Source organism: Aptenodytes patagonicus, chromosome 1, assembly GCF_965638725.1.
Source record: "Aptenodytes patagonicus chromosome 1, bAptPat1.pri.cur, whole genome shotgun sequence".
In the NCBI taxonomy this organism is placed as follows: domain Eukaryota; kingdom Metazoa; phylum Chordata; class Aves; order Sphenisciformes; family Spheniscidae; genus Aptenodytes; species Aptenodytes patagonicus.
In genome coordinates this window covers 130,055,992-130,081,005 of record NC_134949.1, presented here as the reverse complement: position 1 = coordinate 130,081,005, position 25,014 = coordinate 130,055,992, and the positions used below count along the sequence as shown (strand labels likewise).

Below are 25,014 nucleotides of genomic sequence, written 5' to 3'. Positions count from 1 at the left end.
CTGTGGCAACCTGAATTCATAAATCAGTTCACCTTCTAGAACAAGCTCGCTCTAAATGCAATGAACAACCTGGCAGTTCTCTTAGTACCCACTAATTTATTCATATCCCAATGTGAGAATTGAGCTCAGGGGACAGACTAAATAAAGCTTAAGTAAAAACATGCCGAACTTTTTCAAATCCCTTGAGAGTCTAACCAGAAACTTCATGTACCACCCTTAACTCCAGTTCAGAAGTTCTCAGTACTTCTCTGCTCTTATGCAAAGTTAAAAAGGTAGGTCCTGATGCATTTAAAGACTGATGCCTTTATATCACTGTACATTTCTGCAGCATAAAAGTAGTTAAGGTTTTACTCTAGAAGGTGTCTTTTTTTTTTTTTTTAATGTTTTAAACTGATATAATCTGTTTTACTTCATAACACAATCCAAAGTTTAACTGGTGAGGCTTGAAGTAGGCTCCAAGAAGTGTGAAAAACTGGATGGACTGCCAGGTAGAAAGCACTGTGGTCAATAGTTGCAGGTCCAATTAGTGGTTGGTTGTGGCTGGCATTCCTCAGGGTTAACACAGACGCCAATACTATTTAACAATTTCAATAACCTACGTAATGCAAAGGAATAGCAAGTTTGCAGATGACACCAACTGAAGGGAGCACTTAACATGCTGGAAGACAGGGCTGCCATTCAGAGAGACCTCAGCTGGCTGGAGGAATGAGTTAACAGGAACCTCATGAAGTTCAACAAAGGCCAGTCGTATCTTGGGCTGCATCAAAAGCAGCGTGGCCAGCAGGTCGAGGGAGGTGATTCTGCCCCTCTACTCTGCTCTGGTGAGACCCCACCTGGAGTGCTGCATCCAGCTCTGGAGCCCTCAGCATAAGAAAGACACGGACCTGTTGGAGTGGGTCCAGAGGAGGGCCACAAAAATGATCAGGGGGATGGAACACCTCTCCTCTGAAGAAAGGCTGAGAGAGTTGGGGTTGTTCAGCCGAGAGAAGAGAAGGCTTCGGGGAGACCTTATTGCAGCCTATCAGTACTTAAAGGGGGCTTATAAAAAAGACGGTGGCGAATTTTTTAGCAGGGCCTGTTGTGACAGGACAGGGGGGAATGGCTTTAAACTAAAGGGGGGTAAATTTAGACTAGGTATAAGGAAGAAATTTTTTACGCTGAGGGTGGTGAAACACTGGCACAGGTTGCCCAGAGAGGTGGTGGATGCCCCATCCCTGGAAACATTTAAGGTCAGGTTGGACGGGGCTGTGAGCAACCTGATCTAGTTGATGTCCCTGCCCACGGCAGGGGGGTTGGACTAGATGACCTGTAGAGGTCCCTTCCAACCCAAACTATTCTACGATTCTATGAAATGCAAAGTCCTGCACTGGGACCTAAATAACCTCAAGCAACAGCAGAGGGTAGGGACTGACTGGCTGGGCAACAGCTCTGCAGAAAAAGAACTTGGGGGTCTGGGAGACAGACTGAACAGGAGTCAGCAGCGTGCCCTTGCAGCAATGACAGACCGCTGCATCCTGGGCTGTATTAGCCAGGCAATCAAGTGACTACTCCCCGCTAGTCAGCATTTGAGACTGCTGTGCCCAGGGAGGGCACAAAAACCCGTGGAGATTGGAAAATGCAGCTCATCAGCCCTGCTTTGAACAGGAGGCTGGACCAGATGACCTCCACAGGTCCCTTCCACTCTTAAATTACTGTACGATTCTCAGATGTTTCCTCTACAAGTTTTTTACCATGCAATTGTCTTTTCTGGGATTCCTTGCATTTTCCTCTGCAGTATCACATACTGGTAATTGTCAAATAACATTTGGAGTATGTAGGCCGCTGATCTGATCTAAAACTGCAATTACATGTTCATGAATCATCACATATCTTCCTTAGCACTGCCTGGATTTTAGGATTGAGGACTGTCAGACTGTTTTCAGAGCTCCCCAGTTTAGGCTAATGAAGGAAACAAATTATAGCTGGCTCTGTGTCTACTCGTATTTTCCTCTTTCTCCAGCACTGCTTCACATGAGAGTGCAAGGCACACAATAATTTAAAAAAACACCAAACACAACCAAAAAACCCAAACCCAAAAATCTCCCCTGCCCCGATATTTTTAGTGTTACTCTCCAAACAATCCTTTTTTTCTGTCAAGTGTATGTACAGTAATAAATTGAAAAACAGGAGTATATCCTCTTACTTTAATAAACGTATTGCATGGCTGAAGCCATCTCCTTCTACTTGTACTCCTTGGTGAGGAATGTCCATATTAGATAACTAGGAACGAACAAGAAAAATGTTATCCCAAGCAAAAAGTCAAGCAAAATAACTGTAACTTTTTCAAGGATTTTTTCTTCCCTAAGGGTGACAGATGTTTCACATCCTCAAGCACTGGAAAGCCAAAAAACAGTCTGTGCAAATCTGGCATAAAGTTGTCTCCCACCCCCTCCCACAAGCGTGTCTTTCATCCTCTCACTTTCCCTTTTCCCTCAACTTTTCAAGCTTTTTGCAGTGCTTGGTATTAGAGAATCAGCTACAACAAGACTAGAGCAACCCAGTGTAGAACATCAGTCACCCGGGCTCAGCTGGCAGGGGAACTCCAAGGTGAACACATGACCACAAGTTTGCCGAAGTCACATCTAGACAAGAGAATCAGGAGTAGTAGAGGGGAAGAAGGAAACAAAATATTTCTTAATACATACCTCCATACGAAGCCCTATAAATGGCATATTTGTATCACACATGGCTACAATATGAGCTAGCACTTTATTGAAGGCACACATTTCTCCCGACCGTTTTGGTTTCTTAGGTTCTATGGAACATGGATCACCAGATAACTAGAATTAAAATAAAGACAAATGTACTTGCACATTCGGAGTAAACATTTTGAGAAGATGTCAGAGAATAATCTCATTCATCCAAGTTTTAAATGAATCACACCCTGAGCACAAACTCCTGAAAGGATGCGGTCCACTTCAGGACTGAAGCAATTCAGTTGAAGTAATTTTATAATCACCTCCTTCCTTAAAACAGTATTTACGTATCACTAAGCCATGTCAGCCTGACCCCAAGAAGTAACTCTTATCAGCCCCTGCAAGTCTTTCAAAGACTACATCTACATGGCGCAAAACATATCACGCAGATACCAGTGCTCTGCGTATACAAGCTACTCTAGCTACCTCAGCACACTGCTCTGCCTTGGCTCTTTAGAACAGCGGAGAAGGCCTGACATGAATTAAAAGACAACCGTTACAAAATAGTTTCCCAACATCTCCCTAGGGAAGCAGTCCAGAGAACCAAGACGCAATACAAGTAAGATGTCAGGCATACAAACTTTTGAAACAACACTACTAAAGCTGGTATTGATGCTCAGAACACGTGTTTAGCTCTCACGCTCTGTAACTAGCCTGATGACTTTTGAAGCACATACCTTGCGCTTGACTCCACTTTTCATTTGTTTCCCACTTTTTGTGTCTAGTACCAACTCTTCAATGTTTGGTTTGAACTGCTGTAGTAAAAGTGCAGTAGCAGGGCTGTCATCTCCTTCAGCATAGCTCACAGAGAGAAAGTGGTACTTATACTCTAGTTCTGTGGGGTTGCCAGGAACGTCAAACATCTCTACAACCTATATTTAAACAAAACAACAAATTGAGAAGACCCTCAAGCTAAGAATATGTCTACATCAGTTCCTATCCGCCCCCCCCCAAAGACAAGACATTAGTCTTTTTCAAGATATTAATACTGTGGCTAAGAAAGGGATCCAAAAGAGAAGGAAGACTAAACTTTCAGGAAACAAAGAGAATGGGAAGGCTGCTGAGTAATAAGCCTTTAGGTCCCCTCCTCTCTATGCTTAACAAACCCACTGAAAGAGAGAAGGGAGGGAGAGGGGAGAATTGAGGATTACATCAATCGCTTGGGTTCCTAATGTTAGAGTTAACAGTACAAACTGTCTGGTATATCCACGCCTGGGAGCAAAAGATAGAAGCATGTTTCAGTTACTTACAATGTAGTACTGTGGAAGGCGAGTGAGTTTGATAAACAATTTGTGTTTGGAAAGGTTTCCCACTGGATGGCTAGCATAATTAGCTAGTTGAAGAGTTTCACTGCTCACTGTAGGCAGATGTTTTATAGACTGTTTGCAACGTTGCTGTCCAAGCCAGAACCTTGCATTGAAATAATGGTATTAGTACCCTCAGACTGTTTTAAATTATTCTAGTATACTGCTGTTTAGAGCATTAGTGTCAAATTCAGTCAGTCATATTCTAAGTCAACATCTACCATTGCTGCACAAGTTATACACAGAAAATCACACAGAAAATTTCATGACTTTATATTTTCTTATTACTATCTTTACATATTGTCTTCAGCTTGAGTAACAGACAGCTGTTAATTTAAGAAGAAAAGCCCTGAAATTATTTGCTGAAGGAATACATAAATAAATTTTTATACACCACAGTATAAAATTACAATATAAAAAAGAAGGGACAAATTAAAAAATATGCAGATTACAGTTATTTTACAATTTGGAATCTTCCATTATTTTTTGGTATAGAAAAAAAATCCCACATGCTGGTAAGCAATACAGTAAAAAGAGTCACCAAAGTTGGATTAACGTCACTCTGGATTATGTTATAAACAAACTCATTCACCTGAGTAAATTTGGACATGCATGACACCAAATTTATTCTAATGTTTGGAATCAAACTTGTTCTACTCCAATGGATTTTGGCTATAGTGACAAGGCCAGAAAGCCTAGCTAGGCTTGAAAGGGGCTCAGAAATGCGTGGCTTGGTTTTTCAGGCAAACTTCCACTGAAAACAGCAGTGGAAAATGTGGGTGTTCAGCATCTCTCCATCACGACACACCACGTTTATTCTCATAGATACATGTTAGATACAGCTGTCCTAAAAGGCATTTCGTGGGACTGCCTAGCTTCCTCAAAAACTGCAGCACTACCCAAGCCATTATCTCGAGTACATTATTTATAACAAAGGGAGGTTGATTAGTTCCTCCAGGGTGCCAGTGCTTCATGCGTCATCATGCTTCTTTTAGAAGCAACATTCCTCAAATAGAGGTTTCACCCTGCAATTAGCTCAGAGTACTGGGAATTTCCAAAACGACAGAGCAGTCGGAACTTGGTTTTCATGCAGATGCAAACTGTATTTGTATTATTTGCTACAACCTCTTATGGGAGCCAAATGTATCTTGTGCCTAAATCTCAGGGCTTTATGGAAGGAAGATTAGAGGTTTAAACCAGCAAGGGCTGAAGTGTTAGAAGATAAACAGATATTATTTAAATAATTCCTAGGCCACTTCCTGGTTTTCTCTCTATTGTGAGAGGGGAGATCGTTCTTGATGAGAAACAAGCAGAGTTCAGCTATAGAAACAGAGTGGAATAAAGGACAGAAAATGAACATGAACACAAAATGAGATCCTCAGGAAGCAAGTGGTCTGCTACTGACTTAAAGTGAAAAGACTTCATGCAGAGTGTGCGCATAGCAATGCATGAGGCTACGTGTAAGGGGGCAGACTAAAGGAGGACTATGGAATCGACTCCAAGCAAAAGCAGAATTTCCTCCACCCATTTAGAGGAGACGGCAAATACTCCGAGTTGCTTAGAACAGGGAGGAAGTATATTCCCTACTGCGGTAAAGCACAAAGCCATGCGAGTGTGATCATCCAAAATACAAATATGGTGATTTATTCTATGCAAACAAGTGAATCATTCAAGTCTCTTACTTGAGCTGCTGGAGCCAAGGAATGATACGCTTCATATCATCATTAACAGACTTCTCTATGTCATCGAGTGTCAGTTGATCTACAAGAACATTAGGTGAGTGAGTGGTCTTAACATCTGCTCTTCAAACAAAATTTTGACCGTTTAATGAAAGTGTCTCATCTAATTTAACAAACAACTAATCACAAAATCATAGGTTGGAAGGGACCTCAAAAGATCATCTGGTCCAACTTTTCATGGGAAATAGAGCCTAGATGAGATTATCTAACACCCTGTACAATTGCATCTTGAAAACCTCCAGTGATGGGGACTCCACCACGTCCCTGGGGGCGTTGTTCCAGTGATTGATTGTTTTCACTGTACAGAATTTCTTTTTATATTGAGACGAAACCTCTCCTGGTGCAACTTGTAATTGTTGCCCCTTGTCTTCTCCATGTGGCTCATTGTGAAGAGAGAGATTAAGATACACAACAAATGATCCATAATGCCTGTAAAACCACAGCAGTATGTTATTAGGCAAATAAACTGAAAGAACTTGATTCTTAAGTAATCTGAAACCTGAAGTTAAGACTTGAACAGTAACTCAAGATGTATAAGGTCACATAATACTGTCCTGGTTTCGGCTGGGATAGAGTTAATTTCCTTCCTAGTAGCTGGTACAGTGCTGTGGTTTGGATTTGGGATGAGAACAATGTTGATAACACACTGATGTTTTAGTTGTTGCTAAGCAGTGCTTACACTAGTCAAGGACTTTCCAGCTTCCCATGCTCTACCGACTGAGAAGGCTGGAGGTGCACAAGAAGCTGGGAGGGGGCACAGCCAGGACAGCTGACCCAAACTGGCCCCAGGGACATTCCGTACCATGTGACGTCATGCTCAGTACATAAACTGGGGAAAGCTGGCCGGGAGGGCCGCTGCTCGGGGACTGGCTGGGCATCGGTTGGTGGGTGGTGAGCAATTGCATTGTGCATCACTTGCTTTGTGTATTCTTATTATTACTATTATTATCAGTATTTTATTTTATTTCAATTATTAAACTGTTCTTATCTCAACCCACGAGTTTTCTCACTTTCACTCTTCCGATTCTCTCCCCCATCCCACCGGGGAGGGGGGAGTGAGCGAGCGGCTCTGTGGTGCTCAGTTGCCAACTGAGGTTAAACCATGACAAATACAATTCTCAATCAGGTCCATATGAAATGAGTGCATCCATTAACAGCAGAACCCAGGAACCATGAGTCTTAAAGAACATGCATTGCAATGATGCCTAACGATATTTAGTCTGTTGTCCTCTTAAAATACACCTAACTGAACTGTGACTCTTAAGCACAAAGATCCACTTCTCTGTTCCTCAAATGCAAATACCTAGATGATGACCCAAGTGTGATGTTCATTCGCATTACCCTTATTTACGCACAGAACTTTGCAGATTTGACAGAATTGTTCACACAAAATTACCTCATAATGCAGGACTCTTGCAAGATATTAAATACAAACTGGTTTTGCACCTACTTACCAACACCATACAGCATCAGTTGAAACATTCCAGAGTGGAGATCAACAAATACATGTAGGCACTCTGATCGACCACATGGTTCCAAAATCGGAATTACAAGAGTTGGAAGAGCCGTCTCAATGAATGCTAAACAAAAATTGATGTTAATAATTTGACACAAAATTCAAGCTCATCATATTAAAACTTAGCCCATTATAATTACAAAACCTGTTTGTTTTTGTAGAAGCAATCTTCACTTGCACATTATTATACTGTTAACATAAAGAGGGAATTGAATATAAGAATTTCTCTGTGAAAACAGTGCTACTAACAAACCAATGAGAAAAGACAGACCAAATTTGAAAGAGATTATTAATCCTTGAGTATCTTTTAACTCACTGCTTCATGATTGTAAGCTCAATTTGAATCCCAATAGTTTCAACAACAGTTTAAGCAAAGTCTCATCCAAAGCCAGCTCAAGACAGTGAAGGATTTGCTTTCAATTCTGAACACGTACAAGTTTTACAATAGGCAACTTTTAACCCTTCAACCCAGACTACAATGTTCTACCAGCTCCATCTATTATACTACATTTAGAGGTATAAATATTTTACAGTTATCAATGCAGAATAATTTAAAGCTAAGTCTTGTTAATTCTGAACACATCTCCCTTTATTTTTTCATATTTTTTATTTAAACTAATGAAAACAAGAAACACCAAGAAAAAAGGAAACCATTCCTAGGCACAAATGGAAATTAACTGGAAACAAACTTCAGTAGAAAACACATACAATTGTCATTAACATTGTAGCTCTTAAGAATGGCTTTCAGCTCCTGGAGTTTTTGATGAGATCTTGCATGGACACTGTCTATTAGGAGTTTTTCTATTGATAGGTGGTCAATCTGTAAAAAAGGAATGTACTTGAGCAAGTTCAAATTTGATGTGTAGACTTTATGCATTAGCACACTGGAACAAAGCTACATAACTTAATAAAACAATCACTTAAGAAAAAATTTGCCCAGAACTGTGGTGAACCAAGCAAACTATTAACTTGAGTGTTTGGATTACTATAAAATACAACAAACTAACATAAGATCCTGTCTGTGCAGCAAGCAGTGGGAGGGTTTTTGAGAGAAGATTAAAAAAAAAAATGTAAAAGAAAAGGAGTTTCACAGACTATGCTGTTATCACTCCCTGTACAGACATACTTGTTCTGGATCAAGGCCAGACTATTTTCCAGTTTAGCATGCACCCGTTTATAACTAGCTTAAGCTAAGGAAAAAAAAAACCAAACCACAAAACCCCCCAAAACAACACTGTATTAGAATATGGTTACCTCTACACAAACACATAAGTAGCTCTAGCATGAAATACAACACACTAGTTCTAGTCCTGCTAACGGGGTAACAATGCAGTCAGTGAAGATGCAGTGGCAGACAGTGAATATGAGCAACCCTACTGAACCCAGGAGTACCTAGAGGCTTGTTGCACTGCCAGTGCTGAAGCTTATGCCACCACTTATATTAACTGTAGCTTATTTGTGCAACCTAAATTAAAACATTCGCATTTATATCCATTCACATTAGTCATATTATTTACATATTTTGCATAAGCAAAGCTACAGATTACTGCAAAACCTTTTTCTAGTTAACCTCACACTGCTTTGAAAACTGTTCAAGGTGAATTAAACTCAAATTTTCTTCTAGCATAAGAGATAAATGCAGAAGAAGTTTATACCAGAACAGAATTATACAGAATTTCAGTACACGCCTCCGTATATACCAGAATGACCTTCCCCTAAAGACTAGCTTTCCAAGACAAGGCCTTAAAAATCAAGTGTTTATCCATCCACAAAAGCATTTCAACTCAGCAGCTGCTATGAGTTAAATCTTCCTCACAAACAAGTGACTACAGGTTCTATAGCTACATCCAATTTTCAGTAGGTTAATGTATAATAACCTGCTTAGACAAACATATTTGTTCGTGCCACTGTTTTATATAGTATCTTAAATAAACAGAAACACAGTGTGCTATCTACGTCATTACAGCTGAGATCATTATTCAAACACTAGAACAGCAGTGTATATACCATAGCTGATAAATTTTTTAAGCTCAGAGCAAGTAGTTATAAAGGGAGTCAGTGTTAACTTTGATAAATCTCAAATTTACAGTGGCCTCATATCTTAATCTACAGTCTGTAGACTTGATTCAGTGAGGTTAGGCTGCATCAGCTCCAGTGGAACTTCAGCAGATGTTCTAGATAAAGCACATTTTCCTGGATTTAGGCATAAATACAATATCTTCACTAAATTAACTGTACATTTAGTAGCCTAATTATGCTAATTGAGGCTATTAAATGAGTAAATTTAGTATATATTTACTATACTAATAGTAGAATTTCTACTCTAGAAATAGAGTAGAATCTACTATGCTCCACTAAGTTTCCCACATTCCTCTGTTGCCCAGACATATGAAGTTCTTGACATTCACCATGTAGAGACTTGTCTGTCAGACTTGGTAAACAAGATGGGCCAAGAGGCTCAAATACCAAGTATGTACAGTAGGTGAAGGCTATCATCAGTAGAAGGTTCTGTAAGACAGGTGAAGAATCTGAGCTGGAGAGTTTTTCCCTGTGGAAAAACTGTACTGAAAGTTTGAAAACTACACCATTCACTCCAGTTTTATTAACTCTCTTAAAAAACCCGAACACTGTAAGAAATAATGACAAACACACATCCTGATATATCACAGCCAGACTTGCCGAGGAACTTACAGAAGACTTTTTATAAAACCTAGAACGTAGTTTCCCTTAGATATCATTAACCAAGATCTACAATTATCACCAGTGAAGCCTTAATCTGAGCAGGAAGTTGACTGCAGTTACCCATTTTGGATCTTTTCAACAATCCCACTTCAACATATGGGAATTTGAACAATACAAAGGCACATTCAAACAGGCCACATGACATAATCTGGTTAGTGATAATGTAAAACCAAGCTTCACCTAACACCTGTAACAAGCAAATGACATTAGCTCTTTTGCACAAGATTTCCAAATCATAATGTAAGATTTTCTAAAGTGAATAGCACTGCTGGGTAGCGAACTCAACGAACATGGGGACGCTGATTTTCAGAGGAAGTTTACACAGCATCTCCAAGACAGGAAAGGGAAGAACCGGCTCTCTATAAAGCATTTCATGCCAAACACTAAACATAACTGACACTTTGCTGTTGTTTCCCCCCCAGCCTCAGCATTCTGTCTCACAAGTCGTATATAATGCACTGTAAAGTAGGTGTAATTTTTAAGATGAAGTCAAGGCCAATAATTTGTAACAACAATTTTAGGTCCCAACATAAACACACCACAACCTAGAGTAACTGCTGACTAGAAATTTTTGATTCTATTTAAAGAGCTGTTTCTAAGTGAAACAAACTGACAATGAAAAGCATTTTTAAGACTTTGATTTATAAAACTAGATGCCTACTGCGAAGCAAACCTTTACCTTCATGGCTCTTTCCATCAGTTTGGAATCACAGGCTGGCAGTGGAGGCTCATGAGATATTTGTAAGGGTTTTGAGACATCAGTCTCATCAATTTTAATAGTGACCTTATGAACAGATGCGGTCCCCGTTTTCCTGCCAAGCACCTGTTGACTTAAAATAAAGAGAATAATTAAACCGTGTAACTGGAATAGCAGAAAATATGCTTTTCAGTAGCTAATCCTTGATTCTGAGAGTTCTGCATAAAAATAACATTATGTCAGCTGAACTGAAAAAAAGCACTTGTTTTAGTTTACATTTTAATGCAGAACGGTTAGTAAACTATAACTACATAAAGAAGTTTTAGATGGCTGCAAATTCAACACAGAATCAGAAGAGCATTTGGATTGCTTTTTTAAATTTTATCTAGTGCAAGTCGAGCAATAAACATAGTGAAAGACTGACAAAGAATTGTCTAATTCATTGAGTTAGATATCCGCATAAATATGAGCTGATTTATGACTGTATCCATTGTTCTCCTGTACATTAATGTACATCCCTCACTTCTTTGCAAGTCAAGCAACATGTTTAGGTACTTAATTACAAGAAGTTAGGAGTCTCACATCAAAAAGAAAGTACAATTCTGAAAATTCTGGCTCAAGCTTAGTAAATGAAAACCCTCCTATTATTTCATTTATTGTTTGTTAAGAGCCCTTTTAAAATTAACTTACTTCCAAACAGAGAGCGAGAGACATTTCCCTGCATGATATCGCTCCACTTGCACAAGGTCACCCCAGCGCTCTCGAATCAGCATTAGTGTTTGTGAATGCAAGACTTCCAACTGAAGTGCCAAGCAGAAGGAGTCTAACGAACGGAGTTAAGAAAATATAAGACCCCCAAAGAATCTGTACACTACATAAATCCACTTGTCACAAAAGTCAGAGAAGATGCTGTCTGAAAACACAGTAATGTACTAATCCAGAGATAAAGACATAAAAACAGCATCAAATATTTCTCAAAGTTTCTTTTGCTTTTTTTAAAACTCTTATCTAGGGCAGAGTGTTAGACAAGAGTGTCACAATAGCTTTCTTTTATAGATTTTAACTCTGATCATCTTTTAGGGAAAAGAAGATTACTAACAAAGAAATTCAATTCACCCTATAGTTACCACTAACCCCATCTTCCATGGTCACCCTAAAATAACATGATTCTATTTGTTTCTGCAGAAGCTGTTTCACTGAAAACAGTTCCACATTGTCAAGCAATTTGCCCTTTGCACGTAGAAAGTCACTGCGCTACTTCCTGCAGATGCTATATCCCATTTTATTATTCACACAGGTGCAATACAGTTAACACACCATCATTGCCTTACTGCAGTTCTTAGTAGTAAGAATTGTCAGCTCCCATACCTTCCCAAGTCAGCACTGTATTCTATCTCTGGAATTAGCACATGCAGCCAGTTGCTGCTGCACTGACTTACCACACAACCTGCTGTCTTGAGTATCTCACCTTTACCTTTGCTGATTAAGTGTGTAAAATCAAATTTTACATGCTGGCACGTGAGAATAACTGCTTCCAAGACCATCATTTTTACTCCACATCCAGACATTTCCCCCTAGCTTAATAGGGAATCCATCTTTCTTGACCTCCAGCTACTAGGAAGAACAAGGCTACATTACACAGCTTATTCAGAAGCAACTTTCAGAAGGATACGCAGACAGCTGTACATGTCCTGAAGTGGCTTTTCATCAGCAAACAGCCGTGACTGGACCAACTGATGGATGAAGTTGATCTGCATGCTGTGAACCAAGGCTCGACCATCTTTTGTGAATTAAAAATAATTCACATTAGACATCAGGAAAATAGGTGTTTAAAATAATTAAATAAGATAATAAATTAAAAAGAAAAAAAGATACAACTGAACTGAGCAATTTCCATACCAGAATTTCTAACAAAATAACAAAATCCTTGGTTTACTCCGGAAATTTCAGTCTACTACACTGTCACAGTCTACCATTGTTAAGGTATCAAAAGCACATATAGAGCGAGGTGAGAACAGGACAAGTATATACAGCTTCATTATCTTAAGTTGGGATATGCAAAAGACCCTGTATAAACAAGACCTATACAGCATCAGAGATGAATATCATGTTAAAAAGAAAGTGTAAAGGTTTGATTTTTTTACCACCAGTTTCCTTGTCTTCAACCAAAATTTCCAGTTTGAGAAGGCGCCAAGGGATGTCAGGGTCATCACCCATCACTGTCAAGGTGGCCTCAAACTCACCCTCAACTCGGAACTTCACACGGCCATTGGCTAAGGAAGAAAAAAATGTTTTATTTCACTCAGTCTCCTAAGATGCCTCAAAATATCAGTGTGGTAGCTCCTGGCACTCACAATGGATTACTTCCCTATAGTTTCTGCTCTGTTGCATATGTTTCTGTGCAACTCCTAAGACTTCACAGTTGCTTCTGCAACAGAACCAGTGTCAACAAGCAGCAGGGACAGACGTCCCAAACTGTCCTGAACAGCAGCGCTTTAGTCAAGACAACTCGTTAACACTCATGCTACTTAAATACAGAGTAACATTGAGCTGACTACCAGCCTGACAAGTTACACAAACAAAACCTCCAGCTTAATTTTTCCAATCCTTTGCTATATCAACAATGAATACTTCAAGCAATATTCAAAAGAGGTTCAGAACGCTTTCTCAGCCCAGGCTGAAATCTAGCTCTGGAAACACATCTCACTGCAAACCATTTATTTAACATTAAAATATTATAACTCCATTTTCATGTGAGGAAGATAATCTTTTGCATAATTCATATATATGCACACAAGCAAAGATTACGTACGCTATTTATCTAATTGACATATATATCCTCACACCTTTGTGAACACTGCTATCAGTTTCAAGAACCGGGAACAAAGACTGTCAAAACTATGTAAGCAAGGTCATGAAGAGAATGAGCTGCAGAGCAAACAATTTAGTACAAGTCCTGACTATAAACTGCAGGTCAACCTTCTTCTCAATCACTTAACAAAATATGCCATATACCTTTACAATTATAGACATACAGAAATATTCCTATAGAAATTTTAACCGTTTTAACTCATGGAGTTTCATTTTCAAAAGCATCCCACATATGCTCTTAAACCAAACCAAACCCCAAAACAGAAACTAATAGTCATTGAAATGTTTAGTTAACTGAAAAATTTGGAGAGCTCAGACATATATCCATTTATACGTCCGTTAGACAAAAATGGCTCTAACACTGATATTGCAAGCATTCACACAGGGACCAGTGAAAACTAAGATTTTTCAGAAACATCTTTGATCTAGGTCTGTGGGGTATGGTTTACACATGGCTAACCTTGTCTTAGTGAAAAGCATGGACTAGGTCCATTCCAGTCCTATTCTCTGTGATTCTGCAATAACCTAGTCCAGTTTATAGCCATCTTTCCTGTAAAAAAGGTCATCTTAATGTCTACCACTACTTGGGCTAAATGAAAATAGAGATCTGAAAACAGATTAAGAGATCTAGCACTGCAGTGAGTCACGGAACAAAAGGCATGCATAAATATGAAGAGATTCTATGCATGAAGATGAGTACCAAAACAGATTAAAAAAGCAACATTAGAGTGACTTGTTTAAGCTAAAGTTCAAAGAGTTTCTAGAGAAAGGCCTAACAGTTTAACTAAATTGCATTTTAAAATTAACTTAAGGTAAAGCAGTTACATTGTTAGGCCTAAGACTCTTTCATAACACATTTGCAGAAAGAACAAGACAAGGTCTACAACCTTTTGCCACTACCTGCACAGGATTTCTTCTTGAAAATAAGTAATATTTCAGCACTATTATCAGGGCCCTCATTTTTCAAAAGGGGAAAAGACATATTTTGATGTCATACAGAGACAGGATCCTAGTCTTAATAGATTAAGCATGCCTAATAGTCTCACTTAAGCTATCTTTTAGCTTTGGTTTAGCACTAAAGCAACAATTTTAAATCAGCCTGCAATAACGTATTCTTCAAAAAGTAATTCCAGTTCTTACCAACTGTAAGATTTGCCAGCTGTGGAGGGAGATCTGTAGTCACTAGTCGATGTCGAAGAATCTGGTTTAGCTGATGAAGCGTGGTTTGCTTCTCACTCTTTGTTATTGGGTCAGGAGGGATTATTTTATCCTGTTAAAATAAACACGAACAAGTCTACGTATCTCAATCATGTGTAACACATTGACAGTAGGAATGGTGAAAATTAACGAGACTAGAAGTCTGAAAATGTAAATACTACAGGCCATTACACAGGAGCAAAGTTTTGTATCTTACATTCAGATTTGTTTTCTAGTCGATTACATTTTACCTGAGACTGACCACTGAATAAAACTGCTCAACTTGGATCATGAAATAAATTCAGGGCCTTACATCAGGCTAAACTTGTTTTTAAATACTAAGATTTGAAAGCCAATCCTTATCTGTAGCTATAGATCTAAGTCACAGGTACTACTGTTTATATTACTTCACAAAATCCTGTTATTCTGCATTTTATCAGTAAGAAAAGGCAGCAGCATTAAAGAGAGCTGTAAGTATTTCAGTACATTTCCAAATACAGGCAAAACCTCTAAGAACAACAGATGTCAATATCTCCTTTTCACACTTCATTTTTCTAGGATGGTGGCTTAGCATGTGCAAATACTTAAAGAACCAAGGAAGAAGAGTTGCTACTAGAGCAGAACTAGCTTAAATGGAGAGAATGTTTTACTGGGAAAGCATAACTTGTTCAAATAGGAAATGCTCTGCATGAGAAACTGACACTACAGAGACTTGGCACTAGGCCTGTATTAAGCTACAGTTCCATTTGCACATAGACAATTAGTTTCATTAACATGCATTTGACACCGTACCGGGGACTCCCCCCCGCCCCCAGACATACGGTAGCATTATTTACCCTAATGCAGGTAGGCAGACGCGGGTATGATCCAGTTGTCAGAACATCAATAGCATATGGGATAGCAAAACTAGGTAGACGAGCGTGAACCAAAGCATCTCTAGCTAGCGATGCCAGACGATCAGCAGTGTCCACAAACAGAATGGCTTGCTGATCTAAAAAACTTGATATCATCTGTAGAGGACAAGGAGGGGTGGGGAAGATATGTGTCCAAAAAAATGCACAAATCAATGCCCCTTTATATTCAGTTCATCTAGTGCACATGACTGAGCTGATTTTATCTGTCACTTCCAATTCAAGTAATCACATCTATAAAACAAAGAAAGAATGAATATTCTGGCCATTTCTTACATTTGTATGCAAGGACGCTTTAAATCTGCATGCCATTTCTGATGCTGTGGAGGATCTGTAAAGCCTCACAGCCCTTTATCTGATGTTTGCTACTGGAATGCAACCATACTTGTTTGCAATCACTCGGGGCTTGTTTTTTGCAACATTCTGGACTTTATTCTTATTTAACCAAGAGCAGGATGAAAGTGATAATAAGAACTAACACACTGAGATCACCATCTTCCCTGTCCTATCACCTAACCCCAAAGCACTCCTCAAACTATGTGGAGATAAGCCTTTCTTTTTTTGCCACTGATGAGTTTTTGGGAACATGAACTATTAAAAGACAAGATTATACAATTTCTAAATAGGAAGAAATTGGTTATAATTTAATATTCATTTGCCTATGAAATAGGCTTGTTTTTTTTTAACTTCTATGGTAAGGAGAAGCTAGGGTGTACCAAAATCCTGTATCACTTAGAGATTATTTCATACCAAACTCTGTTGCTAACTTACCGCACATTTTTCCACCTTTCCAGCATTATTAGCCCATTTGACTAAGGCTAACAAACGAACAAACAGTTGACGCGTGCGACTTGCAAACTGCACTATTTCTATTTTTCTGGAAAAAAACAAATGTACATTAAGCCAGTGCTCAGATATATAATAATGCTGCAATTTAACTCTGTGCCAATAAAAAAAGCTGTAAAGATAACTTCTAATTGTGTTAATGGAGGCATCACTAATATATGGCTTGTTTGATTAGAACATGAAAAAACCAGATAGGTCACTGTTCTGAATACCTAAACGCTAACAACATACATGGATTCGAACCAACCAAGACTGTCTGGGCAAACAAAAAAGCATACTCACATTAATCAATCACTGATTTTAAGAGAAACAATTCCATAGTGAACTCAACTGAATTATTTATATACCTTTTACAGGATTTCCCCAGGGCTTATGATTAAGTTTAAAGTAGACAAGGCAATATACCTAAGGGTTACAGGACCTGGCAGTAACATTACACTGACATTCACTAACACACACAAAAAAAAAAATTAAAAAAAAAGAAACAAAACATATATTAAACAAAGTATCACTCTAGTAATTTTAAGACCTCTTTACACAGTATGTTACAATATGCTACCATTTTGCCAGGAAAGGGAGTGGTGGTGGGGAAGACCACAAAACCCCCCCACCCTTTTACTCTCCTCCCCATTCCCACCTTGCAAAGAAATTGGGATAAGGAGAAATTACCGATAGTCAATATTCCTCCCACTGGGCTTCGTATGAGACAGTCAAAATGAGGCAGTGTATGCTTGCATGTCTTAAGAGTTATTTTTCGTAAAAGAGAACGTAATAGGAGCACTCCCAGATTTTCCCCCTTCATTACAGATCTACATTGTAGATACATTAGACAAGACATGCAGATCCACAATGTAGATCTGTAATACCATACACTCTGAAATACCATTTCATCTACTGTTTATAGAGGTTTTCCTCCCTTTCTACACATTCAATTCGCTAATTTCACCATGGTTTTCTAGTTACTTTGAAAAAAAAAAAATCCACTATGTTTTAACCTGATGCAGTTTTCTAAAGTAACAAAAGCACTTGGACAAAAAGAACATTAATCAGTGCAACTGATATTGGCCTCTACCAAACAGAAGTTGCACCTCCTTCTGATCCTAATCTGTAAAACACATACTCACAGAGCGAGCCTGTTTCTGCTGAAAGTGTTGGTGTAATGAAGTTAACACTTTTGTGCAATACGTAAAGCATAATCTGCTTGTAGCAGCTGAACATTTAGGCCAGAAGCACAACTAATACCATCTGGTCCAGTTTCTTGCATTACACACTACAAACCTCTTCCACGAACTTGGGCATTAAGCCAGTAACTTCTCTGGGTTCTAGGGCATATATTTTCGAATGGCATTCAGCCCGATATTAAGATTTCAAGTGGTGGACAAGCCGCTATATGTACATACTGCTCTAATAGTAACTACATTATGAAAACAAGATGTTGAGAATTTTGAAAGATTCAGAAAAACTTTATGGGATTTGAAAGATGTCTACAGTGAGACTTTAGAAAGCCAGTAATCTCTCAGACAAACCCCATATAAAAGTTGCTAAAATCTAGTAGTTATGTCAATCAAACTTCTGTGGTGGAAACAGCATGATAGCAAGAAAAATTCAAACTGATGTTCTGTGACCGGAAATCAAAGGTAGACAAACCTCCCCCCCAAACCCCTCAAGAAACAGAAAAAAGGACAGCAATTTAATAATGAAAATTATTGCTAACACTAGACACAGTATTCCAGTAACCGTTCCACTAATACCACATGTATGAAGTTACAGAAGACTTGTTACTTCGACTTGACAGAATCCTGCTTCCAGAGCCACCACCACCATCCCTGAATGACGACTGCTTTGGCAATTCACATCCAGCTACTTCTCTACTAAGAACCCAAAGTCTTTCAGTTTTGCTGCGTTCCTTTGTCCTTCATTATAGATACAGGACCTTATGCTGGGCTGCACAAAAATTTTTATTCAAGGAAGATGAAACTTAAGGAAAGAGTACATTTACAAGGCCTAAAAAAGCAAAGCAAAGCACATTAAAAAGCTTTCCAATGACCACAGCACTCAGTGCATTTTTTACCTTAGTCTTTACTGGTAAGTTCCGATCTCAGGGGTTTTAGATCCTTCAGACTAGTGGCTGAGTCTGGGGGAGTGAAGCATTAGCTACAGTAGAAGAATATCAAGTTAAGGACCACTTAAGCAAGCTTGACACACAAAAGTCCATTGGAGTGGATGGGATGCATCCAAGGATGCTGAGGGAGCTGACCTATGCCACTGTAAAGTTGCTCTCTATCATTGTCAGAAGGCCATAGTGATCAAAGGTCTTGATGACTGGAAAAAGGCAAACATCATGCCCTTCTTCAGGAAGGATCTAGGGACCTACAGGCCAGTTGGCCTAAGCTCAGTTAAGAAGAAAATTCAGAGAACAAATCTTTCCAGAAGCTACGTCCAGATAAATAACGAACATGAAAGTAGCCTGGGAACAGCCATCACAGATTTGCCAAGGGCAAACCATCCCTGATCAATGCAATTGCCTCCTACAGGATGAACAGCTCTGTGATCAAGGGGAGAACAGAAGATGCATTTACACTGACTTTTGTACAGCTTTTGACAAGATCTCCCATAGTATCCTTGTAGTCAAGCTGGTGAGATATGGCATGGCTAAGTGGACTACAAGGTAGGTGAAAAACTGGCTGCACTGCCAGGAATAAAAGGCTGTGACTGGCTACCAGTTGGATTTCTTTAATGCTGGTTACTAGTGGTGTTCCTTAAGGGTCAATACTGGGGCCAATACAGTGTAACTCCCCCATCAACAACCTGCATGATGTGAAGGAATGCACTCTTTGGAAATTTGCAGGTGGTGCCAAACTGATGGGAGCAAACAGAGGGATCTCAGCTGGCTGGAGGAACTGGTTGACAGGAACCTCATGAAGTTCAGCAAAACCACATGCAAGGTCCTGCATCTGGACCCAAACACTCTCATGTAACAGCACAGGCTGGGTACTAAGCAGCAGCTGGGCAGCGGCTCTGCAGAAGTGGACCTGGGAGTCCCGGTGGACAGGCATCAGCAATGTGCCCTTGCAACAATGACAGGCTTTATTAGCACCGGCGCAGCCTAGGTCAAGGAAAGGCATTATTCACCTTGAGTCAGCATTTGTGAGACTGCATCTGAAGCACTATGTCCAGTTTTATACTCCCTAACCAAGAAAGGTACTGCCGTACAGAAGTGGGTTAGGTGCCGGAACACATGACATAGAAGGAGGTGCTGAGGAAGCTGTGTTTGTTTATGCTTAAGAAGAGAAGGCTATGGTGAGATCCTACTGCCATCTTCAAATATCTAAAGGGGTGTTATAGAGAAGATGGAACCAGACTCTTCTCAAAAGTGCAAAAGGCTGAGGGACAACAGCCACAAACTAAAACAGTGAAAAACTAGTTAGACATTAGGAAAACAAACAAAGAAACTCACAGAGAGGCGGTCAAAGACTGAAGAAGGTTGCCCAGAAAGGTTGCAGGATTTCTATTCTTGGATATTTAACACTCAACTGAATATGACCCTGAGCAACCTGAACCAAACTTTGAAACTGTCTTTTACTTCAAGCAGAGGGTTGGACCAGCTATCTCCAAAGTACCATTCCAACCAGAACTATTATCTGTGTCTATGAAAGGAGTGAAATAACAGTCATTTTGTCATTAGAACAGAATGGAACTCAATGTTTCACAAAAATTAGGTGTGTAATTGCACTATTGTTGAAGTCACGAATAACATGTTTTTACAACAGTTCTGAATGCTTTTTTTTTTTAATCTTGTGTAGATGATAGAGTGTTTGCTGCAAGTTTGAGAAGTAACAGTCTTGTTCGCTAACTACTGCAAAACCAGTAGGAAAACTGCCTGTTTTTAGGAAAACGGTATGTTTATGTAGTTCTTGGAACTATTTTAACAATACTTCTCTTTAAATACTTCTCAGCAGGAACTGTTCACTCAGGAATGCAGGTGTAAGGTTTTACTTTCCATTTCCCCACAACAGAAGATAGGGCCTTGCAAAGTCATTATAATCCAAGTTCCAGTTAAATCTTATAAAGCCATTACTGTATTTAGATACAAGTTTCCCAGATTTTACACTTTATTGGAGGATAAAAAGGAAAAGATAAAGAATACTGTGCAAAAAAAGGTCTCCATTATCAAGAAGCAAGCCCCTGAATTACCCCCAGAACCCAGCACTATTAATTTTACACCACGGTACTAGTGTTTTTTTAATTCAACCACTTCTTTCTTGTTGCAAAAGTGATTTATTCCTATAATTGATAACTAATAAATGACCCTTTACAAAGAAAAGCCATATTATACTATGATGCATAACTTCCTATCAGTTTTTCTTATCACGGCATCTTCTAGCTAGGCACTATAGTAATGAACTTAGATTTTATGTGAACTTTATTACAGGATAATACCATCACATCTTCACCAAAGTATGCATGCCATGTCACCAGGCTAGCTTCAAGAAACTGAGCTTGAAGCCCAACTACTGCTGCCATTACAGCTCTCAAAGTTAGGAAAAATAGAATAATCTGGAAAATTAAACTACCTTCCTTACAGATTTCCTCCAAGAGCTGGAAAGCCACTTCATCAAGAAAAGTTGTAAGTCAAAGTTAACAAGGACATGAACATTTAATTTCAAGACAATTTCAATTGCAGGACATGCTTTGCAACCACTGAAGGCCGTCTTATTTTCTTTTATCTGTAATCCATTAGGACTTAAGATGTTGCTCCAGACCTGTGTGCCCCGCAAAGTAGATTCCAGCTTTACCAAAAAATGCTGAACATCTAGATGGGAGAAGCCCCCCCCACCAGTACAAGGGAGCTCTGGATCAAAGTTGAATGCAATTTCCTCAAATAGAGCGATAATTTAAAAAAAATCCAAACAAAAAAACCAACAAAACCCAGATTGTTTCTCTTTGTGTAATATTATGCATAAGGAAAAGGGGCACAAGGAATTATCCCAGGTTATGAGTCCCTGAAAATGGGATTCATTCCACAACATGTTATGAAAGTTTTGGAAGATTTGAGATAGCTGAATTAAGGATCATCCTGGTACACAGAGTTCTTTATTAACATTCTCAGGAATATCATAGCTGCTACATGTCTCCAAAGAAAATTAGGTCAATTAGCATGTCAACACATGGAAAGAATTTTCTGACAACTTCCATAAAATTTATTCAAAGAAACAAAAAAGTCAGTCAAGTTCGTTCATCCTGGGGGGTGGGAGTGAGGGGGGAAGGGCCTGCTCTGGTCTGTTACATTTGTTTTCCAATAATCTTCACACTTCAAAAACACATAGAACAGAAGCAGAAAACAGTGCTCACGATAAGAAAGATCAGGAAACATGGAAAAAAGCAGAAAAGAGCTTTTTACCTTGTTTTAATTGTTGAACTGCTTCTTCTGAACAAAAAGTTTCTTTATCACACTAACTAGAATCTATTTAGGTTCTCCAGTTGCCTTTCACATCAGCTTTACTGTCACTTCATTGCTTCAAGAGTCATGAAGAGAAAAACGCCCTTAACAGAGTTCATCTACTATAACAGCAACGGTATGTTACTGAACAGGGCAACAAAAAAAAGCCCAAACAACGACAAACCCAAAACCCAACAAAAGCTAATATTGCCATTGATGCTGAGAAAAATCTTGAAACTATGTAGTGACAGCAAGACAGACAAGGCTTATTTTCTTGCAAAAAATTAAATAAAATATTTTTCTCCTAATTTTAAACAGTTCTATATTAATCTTAACATCCTAAACAAAGTTCTATATTCTAACATGCATTACAGACTGTCTTATTGTAACTCACCTTTCCATATCAGTCTTTCTTGGTAATCTATATTAAAAAGGAAAGAAAAAAAAAGTGTATTATGTATTGTTCTATTACATTTCAGACTACTAGAAATTTTGTTAGTAACCTTCAACTAAGTACAAGAAGAACTTCTACATACCTATAAAGAGCATTTCAAAATGTCTACGATTGTAAATGTTTCCTAAATACAATGAAATTATATGTTTGATAAAAGAAGTAGCTTGACAGTTCTAGAAAGCAGCCGAGTTAAGGGGGGAAAAAAAATAAATAAAATCAGGTATATAATAGCACCACAGGTCACCTGCCACTACTCTGTACCAGGTAAGCTGGAACTGGTCAAATTAATTTAAAAGCTTGACAAAGGGTGCTGAAATCCCAAGACTTCTGCTAATCTAGTGAGCCACACAGTATCACTGCCTGTGCTTTGTAATTGATGACTCACTAAGCATCCATGACTAGAGTTAATTAATTCATAGCAGCAATCCTAGAACAACTGCAGCAGGTGTTAAAATTGGCTGTTTCCTGACTTGCCTGAAATGAGCTTCTCTTCCCTTTTTAATCAATCTAAAAGTGGAGAAATACCATACTCCAGAACTTTATCAATGACCTGAGTGATGGATACTACTGCAGAGAGGGGACTGTATTTCTATAATGTTCTACAGGTATCACAGGCATCTCATTTAAAGAGTTATTTTTTTTTTTTTATTCTAGGACTAGGCTGGTGCTAGTAAAAGAACGAGAAATCATTTTTTTTGTTGGAGGGAAGGAGGAGAACACTTTCCAGCTAGGCTTTCTACTAGCCGAATCATACTTCATGGGGAAATGCGGTGGAAAAAATCTAGCTCACTCTGCTTTTGGAGGGGCCATCACATAGCTTATAAACTACCTGGTGAATCAAAGTGCCCAAAGCATTGCCCATGCGTTGTTCACACCACCCATTTTATTTTGTACCTTTATGATGTACTTAAGTCAAAGGGACCTATTCTACACCTTAAAAAAAGAATAAAAGTCATCACAGGCACATGCTCCTACAAGAACGCATACAGTATCAAGTACTGCCTATACATACCAAACATACGGGAAAGACTTCTTGACCGACATTTTGGAAGTTCTTCCAAAGCAAACTAAAATTCTAAAACCCTCGTCCTTTCCAGAGTTTGGACACTCTTAACCCCAAGTCAAGCAAAACTCTGTTTGTGTACTTACCAGACATGGTATTTTACGAGAGCTATACCTATTTTTTCCCATTTGTTCTGTATGCCACTTCTTAAAACATACAAGTTCCCCACAAGAACCTCTAAGGTTAAACAAACTAAAAGGGAAATGAATTTATTCAGAGTCCAAATGCTTTCATTAAAGTTTTGCTTGGCCCAAAAACACTCCTTTGTTTTGCCACTTCAAAGACAACATCAGCACAGCAGATTGTAAAGCAAATGTAAATAACTTATTTTCTTTCTCCAAAATAATCAAACGGTATTTTAAGAAGTACACAGGTAACTCAAGGAGTTGCAGCATCTGAAAACATCTGAGTTTCACACGTTTCAGTTTCATGTGTTTTGTTATCAGTACAACCACTACAGTTGGGTTTTTTGACAGTAACGTGGGGCCAAGCTTAAGCATTTAACCAGACAATCTGCATCCAGCTGCTCTGCATTCCTCGCAATCACGGTCTCTCTTTATGACCGATCACTCACCACCTTCCGCTAGGTCCCTGAACAGACCCCGACGCAGAGGCCAACCTGCACGAACAGGCCATTTCCCCGGGGTGGGAGACGGGGAAGGGGCAACCGCCTCCCCCCACTCCAGCCCCCGCCGGGGTCCAGGACAGATCCCTGGCGAGGTCTCCTCATCCTCCCGGGATGCCGGGAGGCGGCACTGCTAGCCCCGGCAGCCGGGCAGGGAGAAGCGCGGGACCGGGCCGGGGGGAATTTGGGGCACTCACAGGTCGGCCAGCACGGTGAGCTCGGCGTAGGTCCGGTGCAGGAGGAAGTCGATGAGGGTGCTGAGCCGGTAGCCAGGGCTGGCGGCGGCTGTCACGGCCCCAGGGGCCGGCGGGGCCGGGGCTGACGCGGGGCCCCCGCCGGCCGGCACCAGCTGGTTGCTCTCCAGCTGCACCGGCGCCATGGCGGCGGCGGCGGCAGCAGCGCTTCAACCCCGGGCAGGAACCCCTCGGCAGCCCGGGGCGGCCGGCGCTCCCGGCGGCACCGGCACCCGGCCCGACTCGCCCCGCACGGAGGGAGCGGGGAGGCCGGGGGCGGGCGCGGGCCCCGGCGCTGGGGCGGGCGGCGGCGGCACCGAGGGGGCTCCGCAGGGCTCAGAGCCCGCTTGGCGCAGGGACCGCCGCCATGTTGGGGGCACGGAACCGGAAGCGAACAGCTGTGGCGGACCGGAAAGAGAACCTTTCCGGGAAAGCCTAACTCGGGGGGGAGGAGGCCGGGACCGCGGTCGAGCGGGCGGGACCGGCAGGTGGCGGCGGCGGGCGGGCGCGCGCGCGCCAGCCGCGGAGCCGTTGGGGCGGGGCGTCGCCGCCGCCTGCGGGCCGGCGCGCGGGGCCGGGCGGCGGGCTGGCGCGTCGCCCGGCCCGGCACACCTCTCCTGGGGCTCCGGGCGGGGCGGGGC

The 25,014-nt window shown here is 40.3% G+C and overlaps 1 protein-coding gene across 1 annotated transcript in view; it reads right to left on the bottom strand.

The window, feature by feature from the left end:
• The window catches only part of MED14 (mediator complex subunit 14), a 39,165-nt gene extending 14,646 nt beyond the window's left edge, over nucleotides 1-24,519 (bottom strand). The window contains exons 1-16 of the mRNA XM_076355333.1: nucleotides 24,338-24,519; nucleotides 22,393-22,419; nucleotides 16,484-16,589; nucleotides 15,638-15,811; nucleotides 14,745-14,874; nucleotides 12,878-13,006; nucleotides 12,406-12,513; nucleotides 11,424-11,556; nucleotides 10,716-10,866; nucleotides 8,003-8,114; nucleotides 7,233-7,358; nucleotides 5,722-5,800; nucleotides 3,986-4,145; nucleotides 3,413-3,607; nucleotides 2,685-2,819; nucleotides 2,183-2,259 (exon numbers count right to left, since the gene is read on the bottom strand). Coding sequence (XP_076211448.1) covers nucleotides 2,183-2,259; nucleotides 2,685-2,819; nucleotides 3,413-3,607; nucleotides 3,986-4,145; nucleotides 5,722-5,800; nucleotides 7,233-7,358; nucleotides 8,003-8,114; nucleotides 10,716-10,866; nucleotides 11,424-11,556; nucleotides 12,406-12,513; nucleotides 12,878-13,006; nucleotides 14,745-14,874; nucleotides 15,638-15,811; nucleotides 16,484-16,589; nucleotides 22,393-22,419; nucleotides 24,338-24,519 — 2,024 coding nt within the window. The remainder of the gene's footprint in view (nucleotides 1-2,182; nucleotides 2,260-2,684; nucleotides 2,820-3,412; nucleotides 3,608-3,985; nucleotides 4,146-5,721; nucleotides 5,801-7,232; nucleotides 7,359-8,002; nucleotides 8,115-10,715; nucleotides 10,867-11,423; nucleotides 11,557-12,405; nucleotides 12,514-12,877; nucleotides 13,007-14,744; nucleotides 14,875-15,637; nucleotides 15,812-16,483; nucleotides 16,590-22,392; nucleotides 22,420-24,337) is intronic.
• Between the last annotated feature and the right edge of the window lie 495 nt (nucleotides 24,520-25,014).